At 43.9% G+C, this 21,117-nt stretch overlaps 2 protein-coding genes across 2 annotated transcripts; both read left to right on the top strand.

Moving 5' to 3' along the window:
- Nucleotides 1–570: 570 nt before the first annotated feature.
- Nucleotides 571–3,451, top strand: LOC130128931 (protein rapunzel-like). The gene is made up of 2 exons (XM_056298709.1): nucleotides 571–650; nucleotides 2,250–3,451. Exon 2 carries the CDS (start codon nucleotides 2,319–2,321, stop codon nucleotides 3,006–3,008), a length of 690 nt encoding a protein of 229 aa, XP_056154684.1. The 5' UTR covers nucleotides 571–650; nucleotides 2,250–2,318; the 3' UTR covers nucleotides 3,009–3,451.
- A 2,235-nt stretch (nucleotides 3,452–5,686) lies between these two features.
- On the top strand, nucleotides 5,687–20,498 carry krit1 (KRIT1 ankyrin repeat containing). The gene is made up of 17 exons (XM_056298453.1): nucleotides 5,687–5,841; nucleotides 6,357–6,523; nucleotides 11,416–11,572; nucleotides 11,798–11,890; nucleotides 11,980–12,109; nucleotides 12,534–12,777; nucleotides 13,233–13,348; nucleotides 13,564–13,707; nucleotides 13,846–14,002; nucleotides 15,140–15,247; nucleotides 15,544–15,700; nucleotides 16,029–16,180; nucleotides 16,767–16,933; nucleotides 17,161–17,248; nucleotides 17,333–17,539; nucleotides 19,335–19,451; nucleotides 19,741–20,498. Exons 2-17 carry the CDS (start codon nucleotides 6,422–6,424, stop codon nucleotides 19,828–19,830), a joined length of 2,229 nt encoding a protein of 742 aa, XP_056154428.1. The 5' UTR covers nucleotides 5,687–5,841; nucleotides 6,357–6,421; the 3' UTR covers nucleotides 19,831–20,498.
- The last annotated feature ends 619 nt before the right edge of the window (nucleotides 20,499–21,117 follow it).

Below are 21,117 nucleotides of genomic sequence, written 5' to 3'. Positions count from 1 at the left end.
ATGGCTCATTTTTTTCTGTCTATGATACGGGATGGGTTCCAGCGTCCAGCACTACCCCAATCGACTCTGCGCATAACTGTAGTCCACTGACTTCCGGTTTCTACTGCGGCGGTCACACCAGTTTCCTGTTTGTTGGCGCGCGCTGTCGGCAACGGCACATTTTTCGCGATGCCTGCGGGATTTACCGACGACATGCGTCGACACGCTTTCACCTGCACCTGGCGGCAAACGGGTGGAAAGTTTCAAGTTGTACTTATCAAGTTACGTCCACAATCATAAGGATGAGGGTGATAAGCAGCTAGAAAAGCGCTATATAACACGCAACTTGGTTGATTTATTGACTGATTGATAGATAAGCGGCTTGGAAAACGGATGGGATGGATATCCTGCCCCCCCTCTCGCGCTCTCTCCCTCTGCTTGGATCGCGAGCCTGTGGTTGAAAACTGCAGTGCGGCTACTGCGTGACGTCAAAAGAGCGCGCCTCCTCCCAACCAATCAGCATGGGGCAGGCATGGGCCACTTCCGCGTTTTCATACCCTAATAAGGCAAAAAGGGGCCGTCTACATTCGACTTGCCAGGGTAAATATGGTGGAAACGAAAGTCGGACAGCAGCTTCAGACGGGAGGATAATCAACAAGGTCTCATCTCAGGTGAGGATTTATTCGTTATCTTGGCTCTGTGGCGTGCGAGCTATAAGGTGTTGGAATTCTATGCGATGGGAAAGTTGAGTTTAGCTTAGGTGTGATTTGAAAACAACAAAAAAAACGGATTAATCCGCTCGTGTTTGGGGCGGGGATGACGTAATGAAAACAGGACGTAAAAAAAAAAAGGTCATCTGGATTTACAGTGAAGGTCTGTGACGGGGCGTATACGCAGCTCTGGGTCTTATGAGGGGGCGGTTTGAGCGCGGAGACCCAGAACAGTGGATTTGTTTTGAGTTTGTTCTGTTACTATGGAGACGACACGCCTTCTGTTCTTCCCGGTGGGGGCGATTAGGGTCATAACTCAGTTGGATCAGGCGGAATTTGTGTCTTGTGGTCATAAGAAGTAATAAGCGCTCGCTCTGCCGTGACGTCACTCGCTGAATGCACGTTTGCCCGCCGTGCAGCAGTGGTTAATTAAAATGAGCTATGTGATCCAATTAAGTGAAATAAGTGAAAATCACAACACGTGCTGTATTCGATGGAGGACCTGACGCTTACAAACTGGAAAAACGAGTACAACTTAATTCTCTTGTCTCTTTCTTTCGCATAGTTGTGGTCTGGACAGGCTTTGCTTGACCTGTCTGACTGGTTAGGAACGGTTGGCGTGAATTTGGGTGTATGACGACCCCCTTTGGTGATGGTTTACAGGAGGGTACGTGTGTGTTTCATAGGCTCTGAAAGCTGACCGGTGCCTCTTAAGGCATATCCCCTCAGTATTGAGGTAGTGGGGGGAAGTAATGATAAATAATGAAATCAGATCTTAAGGCTCTGGTCTGTTCTGTGTGGGGGAAATATAGTATGGTCTATGACAGTGTTTCTCAACCCAGTCCTCAAGGACCCCCTATCCTGCATATTTTTTTTGCAACCCTGAATAGATAACTGTTTGTAGTTATTCAACCAATCAGCAATGAATTTTGTCAGACGTTGCACACCTTGCATAATTAAGTGCTGCGAGATGATTGGTTGAGTAAGTACAAGCAGGGCTACCTATGCAGGGTTACAATGAAAATCTGCAGGATAGGGGTTCCTTTAGGACTGGGTTGAGAAACACTGGTCTATGATACCTGCAGCAGCAATCAACGTTTGATATTAAAAGGGGTAATAAACCTTTTTTTTTACACATTTTTTAAGCTGAAAACATGTATCTTATGGGTCTGGGATGGTAGAACCGGTTGCCCTCATGATAAATTAAATAAAAACCAAGATGCAAAGCAGAGCCACTTTGAGGCAGACAGTAACTGCTTTTTCTTACATCTGGGGGAAAATGCACATTACAACCAACCCCCTCCAAATTGCCTCTGTCATATGGGGTCATCAGAGTCACTGTGACCCACGTGATGAAGGCAACACATGGTGGGTGTTCATCAAGTCCGATCAACAAAATATGAGGCAAGTAGGAAGGTGACATGCCGTCATTGGTTAATTAAACTCTCTGGGTCTACTTGTGAGAAGCTGGGGCTTGGTGTTTGACTACACTGCAACCTTCAGCTGTCCTCTTGTTCTATCTAATGTGTATCCCTTTTTTCTACCTTTTTTTTAATCTAGGCCCTTTTCTGTCATTACAATCTCCTGACTCTCTTGACTGGATCTTGGAGTAGGAGGAAAGCCCCAGCCATGGCAGAAGCGGAACAGATAAAGAAGGCTGCTGTCAAGGTATTGGGTTGTGTGGAGAAAGTGGCCAATTTCGCTTCTTCCATTGACCCTCTCTTTGGCATCGTTTCTTCCCTGGTCGGGGTGGCACGCAAAGGCCTGGTTGACGATGAGAGTCACGCTCTGGACAAGGATTTCCGGATGGTGCACAACAAACTGGAGAGCATTTCAGAGAAGAACCTTCAGTGCCTGCGGCAGATCCGCATCGATGAGGTGAACGAGACTTTTGGCAAGTATGAGGAGTACATCAAGCACCAGTACAACGCTTTCAACACAATGTTGGCGCTAGTGAGGAAAGATCAAGACAACACCCAGCGATACATGACCGATTTTAAGCAGATTTATGAGAGGGATAAGAGTGACCTGAGTCTGAAGGTGTACTACAGAGGTGTAATGGGCACTGGCTCTGTGTTCGGACGGCCCCTGCTGAACGTCTACCTGGAGCACTGCAGTGGTAATCGCATGATCATGGAGCACCGTTGTTCCCACCTGGGCCACCTTTTCCAAATTGGTCTCATTGCCCTCATGGCCTACACGGCTGTGACCGAGGATGATGAGGATGAGGTTCGGGAGGAGTGGGCCAAGAAGGTGCAGGACATCCAGAGAAAAATGCAGGAGGTGCTGGATCAGTGCAAAGATGAAAGCCCTCCCTAACCTTTGACTGGAAATGGGGAGTGAAGCAAACACAAGGGGGTCGTCCCCTTTCGATATGATGGGAACACTTCAGAGAAAAGAACCCAACTCTCTCAATCTTTACGTTCAACCGTCAACCAATGATTAAAGCAAAAGCAAAGACACATCATGAGATATATATTAAAGTAATTTTATCAATTGTGTTTGCAATGAAGCTGAATGGCATTTTCTTATTTAATGTTTTCTTTTTGTTATTGGACCTTTTTGTTTGTTTATTTCAATGAGACCACTTTGCTGTATGCCAGGGCTGCCTTATGTTACCTGTCAATAAATGCATATAGCTGTAGTTTGTTTTGTACAATATCCTCAAAAAAAATTGAATTATTAGTATATCACATTTAAATTTTTTCATATAATCAAGCAAACTAAATCAATAAAAAACTTTACTATTTGGTAATAGTTTGTGGTTACAGAGACCCACTTGTTAAATTACTGTACACAAGCAACCGGCTGGAGACCCAGGACACGCAGGAGAGGTTATGCATCCTGACTGGCCTGGGAACGCCATGGGATGATGCCCCATAGGGAGCCTGGAGGAACTGGCAAAGGAAAAGTACATTTGGGGCTCCTGAGAGAAATCAATTGGTATAGGTTTGGATCCAAAATGTGTTTGTATTTTAGAGCTGTAGTCGAACTACAGTACTGGGAATTTCGTTTTGGTTAACCCACTCAGCATCTCTGCTGACATTGTCTGCAACTAAATCAAATCAAATCAATTTTATTTGTATAGCCCAATATCACAAATTACAAATTTGCCTCAGTGGGCTTAGCAGCAACACAACATCCTGTCCTTAGACCCTCTCATCGGATAAGGAACAACTCCCTAATTTAACAGGGAGAAAAAATAGGAAGAAACCTCAGGGAGAGCAACAGAGGGAGGGATCTCTCTCCCAAGACGGACAGCGTGCAGTGGATGTTGTGTTCACGCAATTTACATAATGCAACATTGAAAGAGGATAACATAATTATAATGGACATAAAATGTATGAAGAACACGACGCACAGGATGCCAAGCAGTGTCCACGTGCCAACGGAGCAGTCCAGGACCCAAGCCACGCGACCAGCATCATCATGTAATAAGAAAAACTTAGGTGAGGAGTGGAAGGGCAGGCAGCATCCAAATGGCGGCCACCATCACCACGGAGACCTGGGAGGAGAACCGACACTACACCTGTGGGCGATGAACTGCCCACTCCATTATGAGGGAATAATCAATCAATCAGTCAAGTTGCATTTTAATAAGTCTTGGAAGAAAAAAATGAGCACACCCAAACAAACTAGTGCCCTGGCTTGGTTTGTATACCTAGAACCCAGTCCATGTCGTGGTTTGATATTTTCTTTATTTTTCTTTTCTTTACTTTTTTATAAATTCTGTTCCCTTATGACAGCGATCTAGGACGGTCTGTTTCAAATGCTAGTTGGATCAAGTTCAAATAAGACAATAGCCCATTTTATTCGTTTTGAATTTGATTTTAACCTCGAATTCCAACATTGTGACGAACTCCGACTACTCGTAGCCTTTACCCTTAGCCGCACCGCTTGCACGCCGATTCACCCGGATGTTGTCATTAGGCTATGACAACATCCGGGTGAATCGGCATTAGGCTATGACAACATCCGGGTGAATCGGCGTACAAACGGCGCGTCCCGTCCATTATTATATGTGGTCGGGCGGGGTTTATGGATGAATTCCTAGCCGGTGGGTTGTCCGAGGGGGCTTCTGGCTGAGTCGGCTTCAGTAAGGCCAGTAGTCAAAATAAATAGGTGTGCAGACGCTAATAGACTGAGGGGTCTGCGGTCCCATCTGGGCGTTGCTGTCATGGGCGCACGGGAAATCAGCAGAGATAAACAGCCTACCTCAACTTGAGTTAATCACCTCTAACATTATACTGAAGCTTATACATCACTGGGTTTTAAACTTAGATATTATTGATGCATGGTAGCAAATCGCCAATCCAAGAAGAAATAGATGACATGGAGGACAAAGAAGCGTGCTGAGACAGGAACGCCCCACCACGACTGCAGTCAGGCCATACTGACAATAATACAAGAACTAACACTCAACCATTAAATCCACGTTTCAGATCATTTCCGGTTCTGTAAAGGGTTCGTTCACATTGCCATCACGTTGCTGTTGGTTAAAAGGAAAACTAGGAGATAAGCGAACTCAGCAAGTTAACCTACAGTGTCTATTATATGTAGTACGGACGCCCTAAGGCCCTACGGAAGCCCTAAGCGGCCAGGCGTTCATACGTTTTATTTCCTCCGTTTTCTCGCGATAACGAGTTAATTTCCTCTTGTTTCCTCGAGATCTCGAGTTATTTGTCTCGTTATCTCGGGAAAACAAGCGGAAATAAAACGTTTGAATGCATGGCCGCTTAGGGCTTCCGTAAATGTAGAGTCGGAGTGTGGCACTTTTTTTAGTGTTTAGTTTTTGTGAGAAATAGAATATAGATTTTTTTTGCATAATATTTACGTACTTGTTCACGCACGAGCGCCCGTAATTTGCACCCCAGTCCAGTAGATGGCGGTAACTTAACATAACGTTGGCTGTCACGCGCCTACCAAAAAAAAAAATCAAACGAAGAAGAAGAGTACGCCTCACGCCTACTTCCGTTTGTTTTGCCGTCGTTGGCAACCGGGTGGTGAAAGGGCCCACAGCAACAAACACCCGTATCCCTTTATAAAGTCTGCCAGGGGCCCGACGGCGCACATGTCCGCTATAGCCCCAAGGCACACGGGGACCTCCTAAAACGTTTCATTTCACATCGTTCAGGAAAGCACGTCGTTTTAGGTAAGTTCCAGGAGCATTCGCCACAGCCTGATGTATCCGCTATAGCTTACTTATGACTAATAGGCCAGTCGTAAAAAGTTGTCTGTTTATTGCCGAGACAGTTTGTGGACCACGTAATCGCGCAGCGGCTGCTTGCAGTTAAGTCATTCGTGTTATGGTTTAGAAAAAACAACAACTGTACTTTGGTTTCCGGGGCGTGGCTTTGGTTTGTACTGTTAAGGACTTGCAAGTGGAGTCCTGAGCTCTCTTACAGTACCTGCACATAAGTAACTAAATGGGCACTGTAGAGCTGTGCAGCTTTTATAGTCTCTGATATTATTTCCATGTCAAAGTTGTGATTTCCATGTCTGTAACAGCCTATGTTGAGCAGACCTTGTGAGTTTATGCGTATAAAACAGTTTTCAGGGGCTTCTTTGGCGGGGTGTTGCTACACACAAGTGGATTTTATTAATGTCATTGTAAAGCTGCTCATGCAATCATCCCAGTGTTATGCCTTCCCACGTGCTATGTTTCAGACATGCCACTCCGAAGTATTTGGCCCTTTTGCAGGACGTTTGGTTGGAATTGAGAGGTCAACACGATGGGCAACCAAGACAACCTTGAGGATGTGTTTGTTGCAGTCATTCGGCCAAAAAGTCAAGTCAGTTTGAGCTCCAAGGAGTATCGAGCGAAAGCCTTTGAGGTAAATGTACAGCTTACTCTCTAAGTCCCAAGTTTGACTCCTCTCCTCCAATGCTCTCAAATAATAAATGGAGAAATAGTAATTATGATAATAATAGTAATTGAAATGCTGACAGCAGCAAAATAATCTTAATGATGTTTATCTCATGTCAAAGGTTTTTGGAAAATTAGCACAAAAACTTTCCAGCGGTAAAAGCATGTAAACCAGTCAAATTAATGGAAAGCAAAAATATGACTTCCTGGTATTTGAATTATTGACCTATAACCCTAATTATAATCATCATGGCTAAAATTTACAATTTAGAGATGAAAGAATAATGTTTCACTTTGGAGAATGTTATGTGTGTGTATATATATTGTGTGTGTGTGTATAATATATATATATATAATATATAGATATGTATATGTAACTTTGTTTCACAAAACACTCAACGGTAGGGAAAGTGCTCAACAAATAAGAAGCAAAATAATCCAGTGAGTCAAATAAATTCTTTATGAGACAGTACAAGCCTGTTTCATGCCATAAGCAATCATCAGCTCTGGATTTTATATATATAAAATACACACACACACACACAAACACACACACACACACACACACACACACACACACACACACACACACACACACATACAGATGGGGGGGTACATTAAAGGAAAAACCAACATAATCTGTCTTGGTAAGGTATTCATTCATATCACTGCTGTTCTTCAGCAACTCCATTGGCTCCCTGTTAAATACCGTATTGACTTCAAGATCCTGCTTCTCACCTTTAAGGCCCTTAATAACTTAGCTCTTTCGTGTCTTTCCAAACTCCTTCATATCCACACGCCCCCCACACTCTCAGATCCTCTTCTCTCCAACTCACTACACCATCGGCCCACTTGACTACCATGGGGTCTAGAGCCTTCAGTCATTATGCCCCCGCCTATTGAACTGTCACCCACAAGAAATTCGCGACATTGACACTCTTTCAACCTTCAAATCCCATCTCAAAACGCACCTTTTCAAACTGGCATATTCAGTCTGATACACACTTCATTGGGTTTTGTGCAGATGATGATTTTATGCTTATCTGTTTTGTTAACTTTTTATTGTCTACCCTGCTTTGTTTTGATTTTATGCTGTCTGATACAGTGCTGCTTGTTTTTTACTGTGTTCTGTAAGGTATCCTTGAATGCTCCGAAAGGCACCCACAAATAAAATTTATTATTATTATTATTATTATTATTGGGCCTCCATGAGCCTTCAGAACAGCTTCAGTGCTCCTTGTCATAAATTCTACAAGCCTCTTGGTGTGTTCGAACCAAACGAAGCGAATTTTTCATGCGGCATGATTACATACAAAGTCAATGCAAAGATGCGAATAGAACCGAATTCGTGCCGGGCAATGCGAATAGACGTGAATTTGAGTCCGCGCAAATTTAAATTTTTCAACTTGAGAGAAAAATTTGCATGATACTGTGGTGCAAAAGCCTATCAGTGTTGAGATACTCCTGACGTCACTTAGAATCAGACATGGGGGACAAACTTATTGCCGCCAAGCTGTGTTTCCCTCCAGATGATGTTATGAACACAGACACGACGGCGTTTCCAGCGTATCTGGGACTTCCACTACAGATACAATACAGCAGTAGTGGTTATTTTGGTCATGGTTGATAGCGTAAATAAATGTTGATAAGGTATGTGGTATCTATGGAGGTAAGCCCTTCCTCCTTTCCGTAAGGAATTCTCCCATAGGCTGTTGAGGGCGAATATTCTTGGGTTGCAAAATACTCAAGATACACTCCAGCGGCCATACTCGCGCGAGTAATGGGAGGTGAAAATTCACTTTGCTTTTGCTCTGAACACACCATCTGAACTATACTGGAGGGATGGAGCAGCATTCTTCCAAAAGACATTCCTTCAGTTGGTGTTGGGATGATGGTGGTGGAGAGTGCTGTCTTAACGCATCAGTCCCAAATCTCCCATGGTGTTCAATTGGGTTGAGATCTGGTGACTGCGAAGGCCATAGCACATTATGTACCTCATTTTCATACTCATCAAACCATTCAGTGACCCCTTATGCCCTGTGGATGGGGGCACTGTCATTCTGCATACATATAATCTGCCATGTGTATGCAGGTTTTCACTCCAACCCGACTCCACACCAGGTGATTTCACTGACACATTCTTCCTCTTTGGGTGAAGCGTTGCTAATCAGTGAAATCACCTGGTGTGGAAGTCCGGCTGGAATGAAAACCTGCATACACATGGCTCTCCATGGCACATGGTTAGCTACCCCTGCACTAGTGGAGCCGAGATCCATTTTGTCTAACACACAGATTTGTTTAGAGCAGGGGTCGGGAACCTTTTTGACTGGGAGAGCCATAAAAGCCAAATATTTCTAAATATATTTCATTGAGAGCCATATAGTATTTTTAACGTATAATAAATTAAATATGTCTTACTTTTAATGCGACTTCTGGTGCTGCATGGTTTTGTTGATGGCCTTGTAGTCTGGTTCATACGTGGTGAGGTTGAGCTTCATGCAGGCGTTGAGGCTTCCATCAGTTAAACGTGAGCGTAGGTTGGTCTTAATGTTCCTCATATGCGAGAAAGACTGTTCACATGCATATGTAGAGCCAAACATGGTCAATACGGCAATACTCACACGCTGCATTGTGTGGTATGTCACAGGAAGCTCGTTCCAAGTTTTAAGAATCAGCTGGTCTTCAGGTTGAAGATTTTTAATTTCTGTCCACTTGTGTTCCCTCGCCAGCTCTGCTCGCTGTCGCGCAAGACTTTCCAACTCTCCATTAAGTGACTTGAACTTACTCATCCACATGTCTGATGCATTCAGGTCAGCAACGTCCAGCTCAAAGTCTCCGATAGAGACCCCGGGGATGCATGTCAGGTCGATTTTGTCCACTGCACACTCATGTGGATGAGTGATGAACTTGAAAAGACCAGTGCGCGCACGAAATTCTCCAAAACGTGCTTTGAATGACTGCAGGAGATTGAACGTAAAGCCAGCTAGCTGCTGGAGATCCAGATGTTGAGTGGAGTCACTTGCTAAGCATGCATCTCTAAATTGTTGCAGTCTTTCAAAGTGCAGAAGACGACCTGTTTCAATGTCCCTGAGAAAGACTTCCAGCTTGCTTTCAAATGCAAACACTGCTTGTTGAAGGGATGAGATTGTATTTCCAATACCTTGCATTTTCACATTGAGCTGGTTCAGATGGCCAGTTATGTCCACGAGATAGTGAAACTGCAGGAGCCAGTCAGTGTTGTCTAGCTCAGGATGCTTGACGCCTTTCATTTCAAGAAAAGTCCGGATTTCACTCAGGCAAGCTGCAAAACGGCTGAGCACCTTCCCCCTTGACAACCAACGCACGTTGCTGTGTAAAAGCAGACCGGGATAATGATTCCCAACTTCTTCTAACAGAGCTTTAAACTGGCGATCATTTAAAGCTCGGGCAACAATAAAGTTGACCACTCGAATGACCAGCGACATCACCTCACCAAGCTCCTGGCCACACGTCTGAGCGCAAAGCGCCTCCTGGTGCAGGATGCAATGAAAACTTAGGATGGCTCTCTTTTCATGTTCACGGAGAAGCGCTACAAATCCTTTGTTCTTCCCCAACATACAGGGTGCACCATCAGTACAGACAGAAATAAGTTTATCCATCGGTAGTTTTTTTTCTTTAGCAAACTCCATGAAAGACATGAATAAATCCTCTCCTCTTGTTGTCCCTTTCATTGGCAAAACAGCCAAGCTTTCCTCACGCAGTGTGTCACCTGCAGCATACCTGGCAATGATACTGCACTGAGATAGATGGCTAACGTCTGTTGACTCATCTAACGCGAGAGAAAAGTATGTCCCGGCGTTTATGTCCATAATTTGTGTTTCCTCGACTTGATTTGCCATCATGATGCTACGATCGTGCACAGTTCTTGCTGACAGGGGCATGTCTTTTATTCGTTTGATTATCTTGTCTTTATTTGGGAAGTCATCAAACAGTTCATTGGCCACATCAAGCATGAATGTTTTGGCATACTCGCCATCTGTGAATGACTTTCCATTCCTTACTATTGCCAAAGCCCCCGCAAAGCTAGCGGAATTCCCGTCACCTTGCTTGGTCCACACACGTAGTTGCTGCTGACTCGTCTGCACTCTCCGCTGTAGCTCCTCGCATGCCCTTTTCCTGCTGTCCCCCGCTGGATATTTCGATGCAAATGAAGCATGGTGCGTATCGAAGTGCCGCTTTATATTTGACCGTTTCATCGATGCAATTTTATCATTGCATATTAGACATACCGCAGATCCTGCTCTCTCCACAAATGCAGATTCCTCTGTCCACGCAGCCTGGAATGCACGGTAATCATCATCTTTTTTTCTTTTCGCCATCTTTTCCGTTACAAGGGTTGAAGCGGATAAACTAGTTGGCTATCTGATAAAATTGATTTCTTCACCTTTACAATGACCCGGACATGCTCGCGAGCCATTGTTTCCCGACCCGACCCACGGGTGACCCGTGACCCGTGAAATTTATCTTCAAAACTAATTTCTGTTTACTTTAAAATGACACAGTATTATTAAGAAATATCACAAGTATTTTAAAATCAGTTCCAAACTGATTTTTTTGAAAAAAAAATAATTTTCAACTCAAAATTGTCTGGGAGCCATATGCCGTCACCGGAAGAGCCATATATGGCTCGCGAGCCATAGGTTCCCGACCGCTGGTTTAGAGTATTGCAAGGTGAGCGCGTACAATGAGTTGGTATGCACAGAAGGTGCCATTAGAAACAATTACAGCTCCTATATCGTCTTTCACTTACAGCAGATTAGCACACCATAGCATGACATCTATGTGTTTGCATGTAATGTGCATGTTCTCTTTCCTCTTAAGATCCTGTTGATAGAAGTGCCTTTAGAAGGGAAAGAGAAGAAAAGAAAAAAGGTGCTTCTGGCAACCAAGATCCAAGCCGGGGGAGACAAAGCCAGATCCATTTTGGATTATGTTGATGAAACAACCAAACCCATATCCAATAACCAAGGCTTCATAGGTAAGCATTTTATTTCTGCGCCTTCTACGCTCTTACAGTTTCATCAGCCTTAGAAGTAACAACTTATCCTCATTGTACCCAAGAAACGCATTAATGGATGCAATCTTTTTATTTTTCCCTCCATATTTCCTTTTTGTTTTGCCTAAAGTGATTGTTAGCTGTTCTTTTCAGACCGCATATCTTAAGAACACTGCTCATAAATCGCTGTCTGTCCTCTGGTCCCAGGGAAGCGTGTGGTGCATATGAAGAAGTTTCCCCTGGAAGGAGACAAGGAAGGGCGAGAGGCCTCCCTTTTTGTCGTGCCAGTCAGTGTCAAAGGTCGGCTGAAAATAAAAATCTTTTTGTATTAGGTTGGTTCCTTTGCTGTCACACAATTTAATTTGACAAACAAAACTCTGTCTGGACAGACAACAGCAAGCCAGTCTACAATCCAGGGAGCCCGAGCTTCTACTGCTTCCAGGACATCATGCGCGTGTGCAGTGAAACCAGCGCTCACTTCTCCTCCATCACCTCCAAGATGCTTCTGGCTTTAGACAAGTAAGGGTGTGTCTGAATAAATGTTCACTTTGCTGGGCTTTCATTGTTGCAAAAGAGTTGTGATGCGGCGGATTGTCTTTCAACGAAGCAGAAAAACTTCTGTGAAAATGAGCAGGCCATCTACCTGACAACATTGTTGCCCTGATTGGTTTGACCTAACACTACACAGAAATCTTGTCCATGATTTGAGAATTTAATGTGAATTTCATGCATTTAAAACTACAGGTTAAAATCAATATAAGATCATTTGAATGTATACAGTCAACATTAAATAGAGATTGTTGGATTAAAATCATTTGTGGAACATTAGACCCGGGAATAAGACGAAGATGTGCCTTTTACAATAAATTCTGTTGCTGATCTATGAGATAATGGAGAATTTTTTTGGAGAAACTTGGCTTTGACCTCGCCTCTTTGGCTTTAGATGGCTGGCAGAGCAACACAACGTGCCTCTTGCCATACCGGCTCTGTTCCGACCGGCCCCTGTGGAGCGGGTGAAAACCAATGTCAGCAACCCAGCCTATACAACCGAAGGCAAACTCAGCGAGGAGGGCCTACACATAGGTTATACTGCCTTGGAGATCAAGAGTAAGATGATGTCTCTGGAGAAGGCGGACATGTGTGTCGTCAACCCACTCTATGGCTCTGACCTGCAGTACACCAACCGGGTAAGAGGCCTCAGTATCTCGACTGAAAGGTCAGGTGGTGGGAGAGGAAGGTCTTCGATTTAAGTTGAGCCCTGAGCCTGCACATCCTCTAAAAGCAAGTTCCAAGATCCAATCCCTGTGTTAAGACTTCGTGCCACTACCTTAGGCCTGTGTAAAAGTGCCTATGTGTGAAATGGAGAACTAGGGCTACATTTATTTTAGTTGCCAAGAGCAGGTTTACTTGTATGTATATAGCACCAGTATTACAGGCGGCTCTGATATGAGTATCAAAATAGATGTGAATTGTTATTCACAAAATCATTGGTCTTAGCGCTGACATGACATTGACAACACAAGAATTTCATACTTCTGTCTTTTCTGAACTACTTTTATATATTTATATCGTTTTCTAATCCCAATATTGTCATTTTTTTCATGTACCTCATTAACGTTCACCCTCCTCTCTTTGTTTGCAGGTAGACAAAGTCATAATCAACCCATATTTTGGACTTGGAGCTCCAGATTACTCCAAGATCCAGATCCCCAAAAGGGAGAAGTGGCAGCATGGTCCCAACAGCGTGGCCGAGGACAAGTGAGGGCTCTTCATTTAATTGAAGCCTTATTAAGGAAGTGGGCAAATTAGCGGGCGGGGGGGGTGCCTTCCTCTCTGGACCTTTGTAAATTTTCATTCTCTCTCTCGCTCTGTCTTTCTCTCTCTCGCTGTCTGTCTGTCTCTCTCTCATCTTTCCTGTTAACCTTCACTGTATGCTGTCTGTTTAAAAACTGTCTCACTCACTATCCCACTAGGGAACACCAGTGGGTGGATGACTTTCCGCTCCACCGTAGCGCCTGTGAGGGAGACACAGACCTGCTCTCCAAACGTCTGGACAGTGGGTTTTCGGTCAAACAGCTGGACAGTGACCACTGGGCTCCCATCCATTATGCTTGCTGGTCAGTTCAATGCTCATCTCACTGGTGGAAAAAACATATCTGCAGTCACACAAAGATTTTTATTTTTTCTTTGGCAGTGGTGTTTTATGACTTTGACCCAGCTCGGTCTTCTTTGTGACTGCTTTCTATATGATGTAGGCACGGTAAAGTTGAGGCGACCAAGCTGTTACTGGAGAAAGGTAACTGTAATCCTAACTTGCTAAATGGCCAGCTCAGCTCCCCGCTTCACTTCGCTGCCAGGAGAGGACACGCAGAGATAGTCCAGCTCCTCCTGCAGCACCCTGAGATCGACCGGGTAAGAAATCTGCTGGTGTTTTGGAAAATTTCCCTTCTTCCTCTCCTCTTTTATTTACAAACTAAAACTGAAATGTAGATTAGTTTTTGAAAAAGGGTAATATGAATCTAACCTAGTCCAACCTTGGGGGTCGTCCCGGGTCGTCCTCTGTGTGGAGTTTGCATGTTCTCCCCATGTCTGCGTGGGTTTCCTCCGGGTGCTCTGGTTTCCTCCAATAGTCCAAAGACATGTAGGTCAGGTGAATCAGCTGGACTAAATTGTCTCTAGGTGTGAATGTGTCGGCCCTGTGTGATGGCCTGGCGGCCTGTCCAGGGTGTCCCCCTGCCTGCCGCCCAATGACTGCTGGGATTGGCTCCAGCACCCCACGACCCCAACTGGGATAAGCGGCTTGGATAATGGATGGATGGATGAATCTATTGAGCAGTTTGTTATAGAAAAAAATTGCCATAACCGCAATGATATCCTTAAATGACCTACTTCCCATTAGAAGTGCTTCTCATTTGTAACTTCACTTTCTACTTAAGGAAAAGGTTTTTTTTTAAAGTTGGCATGTACCTTCCTAAGTTATCGAGCTTATTTTAATGTAGAAATTGAGCTAGGTTAGATAAAGATATGGCAAAAATGGCACATTTTTAAAAATTGAGTTTTTCCATTATTAAGTATTTTATATTTTTAAATATTTAGAGCAGAAGTATAGAGAGCTTCCTCTCTTGTTGCTACCTCTTTCTTTGCACATCAGAGAATTAGAAACTGTCCATACTGGGTAGGTCAGTCTACCTCAGGGCTCGGCCATTTATGCACAATGTACACTGTCATCTTTTGCACAAAAAAAAAGAAATCCTCTTGCAATACATTTTAAGTGAGGAGATCCCTTTGTGTCAGAGGCATAAAAACCAGGTCCTGAAAGTAAAAGTACGAACCATGTATTTGCTTCACCCATGTACCAAACCAGCTGATTTCTTCAACTACTTTCCCCCTACCCAGCTGAAGAGTGGTGTTGAGTAGAATTAGCTGGTTAATACATGGGTGGAGCAAATACAAGGTTAGGACTCTTCTTTTCTGGACTTTGTTTTTACGCCTCTACTTTGTGAAAACAGTTGAAAAAAGTAGAGCTAGCCATGTTATGCCTGTTAACAGCACATTGAGGACCAGCAGAAGAAATCACCACTTCAGGTGTGTGAGGAGAACAAGCAGAACGAATGGGAGGAGACGGTGAAGCTACTGCAGCAAGCCAACAGCAAACCTGTGAGTTACGCCTCAGACAACAGTTTCCACTGCCCCTGATGAACACCGCACGAAACAAAAGGAATAGTTTAAATGTGGAGAATACACCTGTCTTGTACCAGCCTGTGTCGGCAGTGGCAGTCACGTCTACCCATATCAGAGTACCACTGCTTCCCTGAAACCCTCTCCTCTTGGCTTTGATTTTGGTCCTCATTCATCGTGACTTTTACAAGTCAAATTAAATGTAGTATGCTGTCCCAGGATTTTTTTTTCAATAATATATGTGATATTTCCGTGTGTGTGCGCTCGTCCCACAGTACGAGAAGGTGCGCATCTACCGCATGGACGGCTCGTATCGCTCGGTGGAGCTTAAGCACGGCAACAACACGACAGTGCAGCAGATCATGGAGGGCATGCGATTGTCTCAAGAGACCCAGCAGTACTTCACCATTTGGATCTGTTCCGAGAACCTCAGTGAGTCACCATGAGCAGAGATATTCTGGTTGCCCTACCAGTTAAGCATGTCCTATGTTGGCTAAAGCCTAACATCTAAATCCTGGGTCTAAAACTCTGCTTAGGGACCTTTGTTGTACGTCTTTCCTTTATTTAAAGCCTTTTCTTCTCTTGTCCAATAAAGATAAAACTGACAAGAAATATGTGTTTCTGGAAAAAGGTCGTGGTGTGGCTGGGGGAAAAAAGTTTTTCTATCCTTAAACAGTTTTCTGATTTACTACCATGGTTAATATAACCTTTTTTTTGTGTGTGTGTATTTGAATAAAACCGGTTTATGTGTGTGCATTAGACCTGCAGTTGAAGCCCTACCACAAGCCGCTGCAGCACCTGCGGATGTGGACGGAGATTGTGACGGACCTCACAGTGCTGGACCCCCAGAGGGAAAACCCGCAGCTGTTCCTCCGCAGGGACGTCCGCCTGCCTCTTGAAATTGAGAAGAAGGTTTGTTGATGTTGTACTAGCGGCTTTGTTCTAATTCGAGTCTTGCATTTTGCTTTTATTGGCAGTTGTTACCTCTCCAGGAAACCACATTCAGAGGTGTTGTAGCCCTTTTGATCGGCAGATGAAAGTGCCTGGACACACCTTGAAAATAAAGATGACAGTGATCTTGATCCAACGCTGTAGTAGGTTTGTGTTAAGAGTCAGGAGTTGGCAGCCAAAAAGTGTGTTGCTGTTCTAGGACTGAATTACGCCACAACTTTTTCCTCAAGTCTTCCCTACTTTGTCTGCTTCTTGGCTGTTTTACTGTCCAAATAAATGAATGGATAATAGTATGATCACATAATATAAAAGAGTGCAATCAACAATTTCAAGTTTCTCTTAAAGAAAGTGCGGGATTATGTTTCTTACCTCTGCAGTTTGGTGTAGAATAGAGGAGAAAACGACATACAGAAATATTTATTTAGGGCTTTCAACTTCGGTGGCGATGCATGTGACTCGCCAGAGATGATCGTTTGACCTGATTGCTTAATGCATGCCAGGCTTTTTCAGAACAAGGCCTCTCATGGTTATGGTCATTTTGTGCCAGGTGGAAGACCCCCTGTCCATCCTGATCCTGTTTGACGAGGCACGCCACTGTCTGCTTAAGGGCTTCTTCCCCTCCCCAGACAACAAGCTGATCACGCTGGCCAGCCTTCTCCTGCAGATCATCTACGGCAACTACGAGAGCAAGAAGCACAAGCAAGGATTCCTCAAGTAAGATGGTTCACTTTCGATTATGTATTTATACTTAAATATGTATATACCGCATTGATCTGTCTCATAAAGGGCATGTATTTATCTATCGCATGGTAAGCTTGATTAATACAGGACGATGTTGGCATGATTAATGTCTGATAAATTTCTGATTTTTATTTTTTTTGAATTGGAATTCCTTGTCGAGGAGAGGTTATCTGGAATTCTTTGTGATCTGTTTTAAACAGTGAGGAAAACCTTAAGTCTATTATGCCAATATCCAAGGTGAAGAGCAAAGCATATCATTGGACAAGCAGGATTCTCCATGAATACAAGGTATGTTCCACCTATTCTCCTTCAAATGAAAACTCATTCTCATCATGTCTCATCATTTGCCTCTGCCTCTTCATCCCCCAACAGGCCCTCAGCACCAGCGAGGGTGTTAGCAAGGAGATGCATCATCTCCAGCGGCTGTTTCTGCAAAACTGCTGGGACATCCCTACCTATGGAGCTGCCTTCTTCACAGGCCAGGTGTACACCAAAGCCAGTGCCAGCAACCACAAAGTCATCCGTGTATTTGTAGGCGTCAACACAAAAGGCTTGCACCTCATGAATATGGAGACCAAGGTATCCCACACCTGTATGAATTGACAAGCTATTTTTAATGCTTTAGGCTTGAGTTATGTCATTTATTACCCAGACCTTGGGATGTCTGGGAATGTTTTGGATATTCTCCTCTTTGGATCCCAATTTCGCATGTTCAGTGACCTGTTTACCTAAGGCCCCAGGTGGTGTACACTTCCACATGCATCCTCTGACACACATGTAGCTAGCTGACAGCTGCTTTTCACCTGCCAGCTGCAGGTTTCTATAGGGGAACATAATGCATGCATAGTCATACTATTTCCCCTAGATCCACCTGCAGCTGTGAAGGCTCCCAGTTGTAGCAGCCACTAATTGCAGTGGTGGGACGCATTACCCCGACCGGCTTTCCTCCCAGGAGCATGGCCAGTTGTGCTCCCCATCAGCATCAGAGTTCAAACCTCTGCATTAGAATGCTAAGTTCACTGTGCCCCATTGTCTGTAAGTGTAATGTCTGAGAGAAGTTCTCAGTGTTAAACTACATCTGCCGGTTCATTTCAGGAGGAGCCATGGCTTGCAATAAATGATAACAATCTGGCAATCAGATAAATTATATAAACACTGATGAACCAAAACATTATAAACACTCACAGGTGAACCGCATAACATTTATCATCTCCAAACAAGGGCACGTATGGAGGTCTGGGTAGAATAGATGGTAAGCGATCAATCAGTTTTCATAGTCAATGTGTTGGATGCAGGAGAAATGGGCAGGAGTAAAGACCTGAGTGACTTTGACAAGGGTCACATTGTTATGGCCAGACGACTGTGTCAGAGCATCTCTGAAATGGCAAGGCTTGTGGGGTGCTCCTGGTCAGTAGTGGTGAGTACCTACTGACTGGTCCGAGGAGGGAAAAACTGCAAACCGGCGACAGGGCGTTGGGCGCCCAAGGCTGATCGATACGCAAGGGCAACGAAGGCTATCCCGTCTGGTCTGAACCGACAGAAGGGTACTGCGGCACAAGTCACAGAAAATTTTACCAACGGTTACGGGAGGAATGTGCCACAACACTCAGTGCATTGCACCCTGCTGTGTATGGGGCTGCGTAGCCACTGTTGAAAGCGCCTAAAATGGACATGCGAGCTTCAGAACTGGGCCTTGGAGCAGTGGAAGAAGGTCGCCTGGTCCGATGAGTCCCGTTTTCTTTTTAGATCACGTGGATGGCCGTGTACGTGTGTGCCGTTTACCCGGGAAAGTGATGGCACCAGGATGCGCTGTGGGAAGACGACAAGCCGGTGGAGGGAGTGTGATGCTGTGGTCAGTGTTCTGCAGGGAAACCCTGGGTCCGGCCATTCGTGTGGATGTCAATTTGACACGTGCCACCTACCTAAACATCGTTACAGACCAGGTACACCCCTTCATGGCAATGGTATTCCCTGACGGCAGTGGCCTCTTTCAGAAGGATAATGCACCCATCCACATGGCACACATTGTTCGGGAATGGTTTGAGGGACATAATGAAGTATTCATGGTGTTGCCTTGGCCTCCAAATTCTCCAGATCTCAATCCAATCCCCGGCGGCTCCGCCTCGCAACTTACAGGACTTAAAGGATCTGGTGTTGATGTCTTTGTGTCAGATACCACAGGACACCTTCAGGAGTCTTTTAGGGGCCACGCCTCGGCTGGTCAGCGCTGTTTTTGGCGGCACACGGAGGATCAGCAGCATATTAGGCAGGTGGTCATAATGTTTTGGCTCATCAGTGTAGGAGAGATAGACGACCTATCCTTCTAATATGCATACTTTGATTACAATACCCTCTTTTATCGTGATATTGCCAGGTCCTTCTCATCAGTTTAGAGTACGGTGCTTTCATGTGGCAGCTTGGACACGCTGACCAGTACTTCCAGATCCACAGTGTGGAAAACAAAATGAACTTCATTGTGCACACTAAACAGGTAAGTACACAGAACCATTCTTATGGTGTTTTATGGCTTTCAGGACAAATGGGGGTAGTTGCAACTATAAATCTTAACCTGTGGATTATCAGATATTAAAAACGTATATAAATCACCCTGGATTAGTTTGGTAAAGGTGTATAATCTGATTATTATTTTGCGGGGATCACGGCTACAGTCTGATTCACTTTATTCAGCATTAACGTTGGAACGTAAGATTATAAAAATGTTGCACCTAGTTTTGCAAAAGATGCTCACAACAAATGTTTTGTTTTATTTTCTTTTTAAGGCCGGCCTTATTGTGAAACTGTTAATGAAACTGAGTGGACAGATGACTCCAAATGATAAAAGCTTGTCAGACAAGTATGCTTATGGCTGAAGAACTGTTGGAGATGGCACCACTGTCCACGATGCGAGTGTGGCTTGCTTTTGTTCATTAGAACTACAGTAAATGTATATGGAGAGGGACACGAGGGCTACGGGTCGAAACTGGTGCCACCAGAAATTTAATTCAAAGCCGTCTTAATTTGTGATGCTCATGCTGAATTATTTTATTCCACAACTGAATTTGAATTTGCTTTGATTAGATTTCAATATTGAATGTAGTGGTTTAAAATAAAAGTCGTTAATATGTTCTGCACTGCCAACTTCCTAATTTGCTAGCTGGTTACCACAGATGAGCTGTAAGAAATAAGAAAATTAAAGTTAAATGCAATGGAGACTAAACTCAAAATTCAAACTATTCAATTCCAAATTATGAAATACAAATTCAAGCTCTGCTATTGAAATTCGTATTTATGTCTCAAACCATCAATTTGAAATATTGCAATATAATTTCTGGGGGTACTAATTACCACCCATTGAGGGCTCTGACCAAAAGCATCATTTTGTATATTATAAAGATATATTATAAAGGTTTCACAGCTTAACATTGTTTTTTTTTTTGCAATGCTTGAAATTGTACATTAAAACCCTGTAACTTTTTCGTTGAATGTAAATATGTTAATTTAATACTCTAGTAGTTCATTTTAATAAAATGAATATTGTGTACATACATTTAAGAAGTTGTTGGAAGTTGTTCTGTCAGTTCAAAACAAAATGACAAAGAACGTCGGCCTTGAAAAACGAGCTTAATGCGCCGCAAACTGCTCAAAACTATTTGGTCTAACTTGTACTTTGAAATAACCATGTGCAACATTTCTCCAAGTCCTGTTTCTATTAGTGACCGTGGCAATGTCCAATTAACTTTAATGATGACGTCACCACGGTAAATGGGCGAAGCAGACTGTAGTTGACTTACCTATGAACAGATGTAACTGTGCCTGCTGATGGTTTGAGTTCAGTGTGGTTTTCCCTAAAGCTTAATCCATAAAAGGCACTCATGAAAAGATGGATTTTGGATCGGGGAATGGGGGACCGCCCCCCCCCCCCCAAAAAACCCCAAAACAAGCATGCCAGTTGCTTGGCATAAAATGAATCTATTTTGTTTCCAACAACACCCTTCAACACATTTACCAGTTTGCAACAAGCCCTTTACTAATCTAGCGTTATCATAGATCAAAACAATGTATGGAAGTTTTTCGTGACCTAATTTGAAATTGAAATGTGACCTGCAGAGAGGACCAACAAAACTGATCCACGATCCAAACGTGCCACTGCCAACAAA

The sequence above is a fragment of the Lampris incognitus genome, chromosome 18 (genome assembly GCF_029633865.1).
Source record: "Lampris incognitus isolate fLamInc1 chromosome 18, fLamInc1.hap2, whole genome shotgun sequence".
Taxonomy (NCBI): Eukaryota; Metazoa; Chordata; class Actinopteri; order Lampriformes; family Lampridae; genus Lampris; species Lampris incognitus.
Note: the sequence above shows the minus strand (reverse complement) of the source record. Positions and strands in the feature narration are given on the sequence as shown.